The sequence below is a fragment of the Odontomachus brunneus genome, unplaced genomic scaffold, assembly GCF_010583005.1.
Source record: "Odontomachus brunneus isolate Ranch 3 - 2012 unplaced genomic scaffold, Obru_v1 Obru_scaffold_052, whole genome shotgun sequence".
NCBI lineage: Eukaryota > Metazoa > Arthropoda > Insecta > Hymenoptera > Formicidae > Odontomachus > Odontomachus brunneus.
Genome location: NW_022639502.1, coordinates 618,327 through 625,642, shown reverse-complemented (window position 1 = coordinate 625,642; position 7,316 = coordinate 618,327). Strand labels below are relative to the sequence as shown.

General features: G+C 40.2%; 1 protein-coding gene across 1 annotated transcript in view; it reads left to right on the top strand.

Annotated features, from left to right (window-relative positions):
- The first annotated feature begins 370 nt into the window (after window positions 1-370).
- The window catches only part of LOC116845423 (collagen alpha-5(IV) chain), a 57,716-nt gene continuing 50,770 nt past the window's right edge, over window positions 371-7,316 (top strand). The window contains exon 1 of the mRNA XM_032818083.1: window positions 371-517. Within this exon, the coding sequence (XP_032673974.1) occupies window positions 371-517 (147 nt within the window). The remainder of the gene's footprint in view (window positions 518-7,316) is intronic.

The window sequence follows — 7,316 nt, the reverse complement described above, 5'->3', positions numbered from 1 at the left end:
AGATTAAGAGGCAAGAGTAAGAGAGCGCACACCTCCACCGCCGCCTTCAGGCCTGCCTTGTGTACTCCCGTCTGTGTGTAGAGCCGAGCGATCAGGAGGACGGGCCAACCGAGCCGTCTGTCTGGCCCTTCGACACGCGGTGCGTCGACAGGCTGACCGGCGAGCTTAACGGCACGGTTGCGCGCACGCCAGCGCGATACTGCCTTGCCGCACGTTGCCGTTGAGGCAGCAGCAGGACTCTGGGCGCCGCTCACCTCGGGGGCCGTGAGGAACAACGGCCGCAGGAAGGACCGGTAGCAGAGAGAGAGAACCCTCGGAATCGTCCGTAGGACAAGCGAAGGTGGTAGAGAGAGGAGGAGGACCTAGCACGATGCGGCCCAGGGCCGCGGCAACGTCAACCACCGACGACGCGGGCCGCGGCATCTCGCGGCCGATGCCGCCCGTCGTCCTGCGAGTCACCTGCGTCCTTGCCCTACTGGTGCTCGCCGCCACGTGGATACCGCTCGCCGAAGCTGTGGTGAGTGTAACACGCACGTCCTTGAAATACGTATCGCGCCTCGCGGGTACATACCGGCCTTACCCCCTCGTCATTTTTGTTTTCGCGAAGGGTACAGGAGTTACGATCAAGCGATGGTCCGGCATGAGGGTTGCGCCACCTGGCCGCTTGGTCGATCGTCGTGAGCGCCAGGGGGTGCAGATCGGATCGGCCGATCGGACCGACTGGACCGCGCGCGATGGGCTCAAAATGGTGGGGTGAGATCGAAACGTCAGTCGCGGTCCACATGAGTCGGATGTCGGGGTACTGGATGTCAAGTGTGAATGTAACAACGTGTAGCACAGGGTCATAATGTGTTTTCATGGGCCTTGTTATGCATTCATCGGATTACCGCTCATTGCGGAGTTATTAATGTCACGGTCGTGATTATAATCGGACGTGTGGGTTGTGTCTATGTAAGTTGATTCGCGTTGACCATCTCTCGTGTAGACTGCTGTCCATCATGGTAGACGCGTGAACCATTTCTTAGTGTACGTAGATGGCAACGTTGGTCAGAAAAGTTCCTCTGTAGAGAAAGATGTTTAATCATCACATCTCTCTAAAGAATAATTGAGTTTTTCACGCGTCTTTCGATGTCAGTCGCGAAATTGCGGTAGACAACTTCCACTTGACTGCTTCTTGCATTTTCGACGGCCATATTGGTCGGCCATTTTAGATTTCGGGATTATTACATCATCAGTCGGAGTTAAGAATTTTATGGTCTACATTCAAAGCCAAGCCAGTTGGGCCAACTTACTACATCGTTTCTTCTACCTGTCACAATTTTTCTTCATATATCAATACTTCCGTCCTTAGCACTTCTCAGCACTCTTCCATACTCCCTTAACAGGAAGTTTAGAGTACTCTTTAGCTCAGTACTTCCTTTGTAATATCCTACTCGATGATTTAGCACGAGAATCTTGATAGTTTTTACCGGTTTATTTCCCACCAGTCTACTTCCTACGGCCTCGCGGAATCAGCTGTCATCATCAAACGTTTGCGTGCCGAGGAACGTGATTAATCTTCGTAAGAGTTATCTATTGTAGAAGTCAGAATTTCTACGCTATTTTACAAAGCATCTATTTACGGTTCTGAGACTATAAGTGCAAACACGTGACATGAGATCACACTTCGTTTATACCTTTGACTTAGATTAACTCCCACTCTTCTTCCTTCTAAACAGATAATTGATTATACAGTCTGTCTTACGCTAGATCAGTTGAATTTTTATTTCTTTTATTGCTAAAAAAGATAATTCAATTTTTCTCCTTTGGATTTTCAACATTTTGTAGAACCACATAGAGCAGACCGGCTCAAGTTGGCCGAAAGATTATGTTAGCCACACATTTGATTTACGTATTTATTGTAAACATGATAATGAAAAAGGAATCACAAAATAATCTTTGTAGCACATAGATACTTTTCCTAAGTTCTAAAAAGAATATTTTGCGATCCTCTTGTCATTTTTGCTTTTACAATAAATATATAAACAAATGCATAACTAACGTGATCTTTAGACCAACTTGCCCCGATCTCCCCTACAATTAAATTTGAATTAAATTTTATATTTTTTATATGCCTACTATATTTATTTTGAACTTTATTACTATATAAATCTTTCCTGGATTTTATTTAATACAATACAAAACTGCAGTAATAGAAGTAAGAGTGAAGTCTATATTATTACACAAAATTTATGCTATTCTGGAGTTCTTTCGTAATCCTTACTCATACAGCACACAAAGTACTGATGAAAGGGTTGTTGCTTTCTATTCCCGAGAGCATATCGCTACAGACTTGGCACGTATTGTTCGTGCCTATTGGAGCGAGAAATATTCAAGATGACATTCAAATTCCTTCTTATGCCTTGAGGAGTTATTGAATTGCCATAAATCATCTCCAAGATGGAACGTAGGTACATAGGCTAACTATGTGCTGTCGCATATGACGTTCAAGAAAGTTATCCCAACATGTAATAAGCAAATATATATTATATATATGCAATAAGCAAATATATATATATATATATATATATATATATATATATATATATAAACCAGGAAGAAATATCTCCAAAAATTCAGTTCGCGTGTAATAAAATAAAAACGCGCGACAATTATTTTTTTTACATCATAATATATTTATTTACGCGAAAGATATTGTTATGAAGAAATCCAGGAAGTCAATAGAAGGTTAACATCGGGACCTCACTGAGCTCCACGGGAGGTAGATGACGAATGTAATCATGATTTCCGGTATAAGCGCAATATGCACTTAACTATCACAAAATTTCGTGGCGCGGAACAAACCGGTTCGTGGAACGATCGGGGGAAAGATCGAGCGATGTGTAGCGGATGATTAAATCGGGCGTGAAGCCGATAGTAATGTAAGAGCCCGCGTGGAAAGCACCCATCAGCGTGACTGTGAGCGCCGTGTGTAACCTGAGCGCCTGAAACTGCAGCTATTTGACATAATCTTGTTGCAAAATAGACGTTACGGCATTCCGGTTAATCGATGACGATGCGTGTATTTACACGCTGACCACAGGGTACGAGCTCCTCCAGGCCGGCTCGTGTAATACCACGAAGCGCTAATACTCTTCACGCTAAATCTTTAAGCATTTCGAACGTACTCTCTTAGACAACAGGATTAAATGAACGATTAGTTCCAGAACGACTTGTCGGTGCAGTACGCGGATTGCGGAAGGTTATACGGGATTATGGGCAGTGCTTTCACGGGAATTAGTGATTTGTGGAAATGGTATAACATAATATTTTTTTTACTTGATTAAATACATATTACCAGGGGCAATGTCATGATAAATAATAATACTGACTAACTATTGCTGGAAGAGTGTCAGAAAGCAAGAAAATTATCGTAAAAGAGGTATACATTTCTTGATCTCGTGAAGGGTATTTGTAATAACAGTAAAGACACAATTTTTATATTATCCGCTCAAACACAATGTCATATTATTTATGTAAGATTTATTTTATACGACAATACACGCATATATAGAATAAATTTCAACGTTTCGTTTGTGTAAGTTTTAAAGTATTCTGTTACTTTTATATAATGTGTAATAATATGGACGTTGTAATGTTCAATGGTAATTTATACAAAAGGGGGGCTCCGTTGTACCTGCCGGTATCGTTGAAATCACCTGGTAGACAAGTATGTGGGCGATTTCGACGCCCGGCCAGGGGCCACATTCGTTGCGGAAAACATGAAAGAAAGTATCCGGCACAATAGGGGAGGATCGGTAGTGACCGATAGTTCAATGGGTCTTCACTTTTATGCGCCTTTTATCCGCTCAGACGAAGGCACGTACACACGCGCGCGTCGTTTACTCGCTATTATACAAAAGTCATTCAGAATCGTGAGAATTCAGCGTGCAGCCAACCGAAATGTCGTCCACATTCCGATTACTGCATCATGTAGAAATTTTACGCACACCAGGAAATACACAACAAACACCAACTTCTGTTACATCAGTAGAAAGATTCTGCTAGACCAGCAGAATGAAACAAATGCAAAGTCTCAAGTAGATCTCGCCTAAATATACACAATATTTTTTCATCTTACTGCACTTATTCGTCATTTTATTTGCTTCAATCGTCTTTACTTTACATAAAATTGATTCTATGAAATAACAGTATCATGCAAATGATTAGTGGGAGAGCCCACGCGAGTCACTGCGCAATATTTTCTCTCGCTTCGAGTTTTCAAAATTCAGACGAAGCTTTATATGCAAATACCTCCGAAGTAAAAATATGCGACTTTATCCTGTTCTAACACCTCCCCGACTTGTAGCTCTGATATCCGTTTGTCTTCAGGACAACGCAACAGCTCGGCTGGAGATTCGCTCTCGCGTAGGTTGTTATTACTAAATTATTCAGAAGAGATCGATTCGCATATCGCTACGTTTTGTTTAGATGTTCACTGGTGGCTCGTGGGATCGTCGGAATTTATTATATTATCAGTGCAAAGTAAGTTGAGAAGTTCCTCTCGCGTTATATTAATATATTAAGAGGCGCAGGAAGATTGAAAGCAAATGTAAAACAGAGGAATATCGGGGAATTCGCGTATAAAGGAAACCCCTTCCAGCCTTAAATCATTAACAGTGACAAAGGTATTTATTTCAAGTGACAATGTTACGAAATAATTCACCAAAGCGGACCGCAATATATAAGCTCCGACCACAAACTGTGGGAAGAGAGTCTGCTGCTGTTGCGATAACGATAAAGCTTTCCTGTTGTTCGTCCGAAGAAGAGAATCATTGCGGAATGATTTATAGCCTGGCTCAATTCTCGCTTTGTGAGCTCGCAGACGTGTGACGAAGCGCCGAATAATCTAATGTCTAACATATCTCGTTGCATAAATTTTCTCTTAAACAGCTTTGCAAATATAGTAACATCCACAATACAAAGATGTTCTCATTGATAATAATTTTTGTATCATATGTTTTACAATATTCGATCGCGCAAAGAAACCGTTATGAAAGACGCGATAGTGGCGGGAGATATTGTGAAGTGGATCTACCCGAGATAAAGACAACACATGCTCTCGTGCGACTTGCACCATAAAGTTACACCCACCGTCGATTTCGATATTTCGAAATGTATCGTCGTATATTTCCCGAAATATGCCCGTTTAAATCTTTCACGCATACCGCGGAATATGTAAAATAGTTCCACCTACACGCTCATGCCGCGGAAGTCGAAGATATGGTATTCTACTTTAGGACGCGTCACACCTTTCTTCCTACTCTTTTATTCACGTGATTAGTTTCACCACGCGCGGATAATGCGGAGATGAATTTCAAATAAATAATGTGGAATTGCAAATGCACGGGAACTATAAAATCTGTGTCTCCATTGTGTCACAAGCACAAAGAATATCCTACGCGAGATCAACAAATGTATCGTTTTTAATTTCCTGCTTTCTGACAACCTCCTAAAAATCGTTAATCGGTATTATTACTCGCCTATTTTGATATACATCGTAATCAATAATATATACATTTAAAATGTTTTGTTACACTATTCCCACAAATTATTAATTCCTGAGAAAATACTGCTCATATAATCTCGTGTATTTATGGCAAATGTTTACGTATGCAATATTATGGTTTTGCGAATATACAAAATAGAGATAATATTCCGATAACACATGCACATAGAAAGAAAATTGTAGTAGTAGTAAAAATTACGTTAATTGTATTCACAATAATTGTAAAGTTGTATTATACAAAAATTGTAATATAAATTACTACAAAAGCAGTAAATTTGACAATTTATTTGCCATACGATATAAAAAACATCCAAATAATTACAACAATTTTGCAATAGAAAATCGGACATGCATAACATTTTCTTAGTGAATATATTGTAATTTTACTCATAATTCTGTATAGTCCAGTAATACAAAAATTTCGTTATAACTTTTACTACGACATTTTCTCCGTGTGCGCGTGCCAAAACAAAAATATAGTCATTTCAATGCGGTTACGTAACTTTTATTCGCTCTATTGAACAACAGTGCGTTTTCCAGTTTGCAGTGAGTGACATCACGTTTTCGTGTAACTCAAACCGAACGCGTCGCCGCGTTCATCATCGTTAACCTTCCGTTTTGATGACATCCGATGACATAGTATAAATGGTCACTACGCGGGACGATGTAAAAGATATCGCACCACATTACAGCAAAAATGCTTTTTGTTTTCACTTCAACGATATATTTCAGCTCTTGTCCGCGTAGCGTGATACAATACGACATGCGTCACTGTGAAGAAAGGAAAAGTTATTAGCGGTCAACGACGTGTTCGCGTTCAACATTACTTCAATATGAGCGCAAAACATCTTAAGAATGAATCCCAACACTGATTAAATAACTTTACAGTTGTATGCTTTTTTGTTTTATAATTGCTAATAATTGTTTTATAATTGCTAATACTCGCTGGAAAAGATCGCGAGCTACTTAACGTTTGACACGCGTTACTACACGCTCCATTAATGCGATCGCGTGCCAGCTTCGAACGTGTGACATCACGCTGTAAATTAGTTTATTGCCAGCACGTGATTGACTGACATTTTCTATTGACTATTCTGCCACTTTTACGATGACATGATTCGAGCAGAGACAAATTAATGACGGGTTATGTGATTAACAAACGTGATTAACGTTCTTCATAAAAACTACATGATAATATTAGCGTCGTAACAGCAGAGGGATGGGCTAAGACAGATTTATTAGGTATATTAAAAAGAATTTTTATCTCTTAATTAGATACAAGAGAAGATGTTTCAATTAAAATTCGCGAGAGTCGATGGGGAACAAATTACAACAACGCTTCAATCTCTCAGAATATGAAATTAAAAACCATGCTCATCGTTAAGCGCGTCATGAGATTCTCTGCACAGTAACGTGTATAGTCACGTATAATTTATTTAAAGGAACGGTGTCATAAACGTCGATAAGCGCGCAATAGAAAGCAGATAAACGGCTCACAATGATCAATGACACGTTTGTCTGTAATAGCTGAAAACTGAGATCATCGTAACGCCCACGTTACTAATATCATACGAATAACGTGCGCACTGAAAATTGTATAGACTGCTTTCGTAACTACCGATAATTATTAACGTTCAATAGATGAATGATTTATATAGTAAAATTGGTCCGAGTGACTCGAAGTTAATCTTTGCATCTAATAATTGTAAAAACGCGCTAAAAAAATGTAAGTAAGGTGTTTAAATCTCTCCCCCCCCCCCCCTCTCTC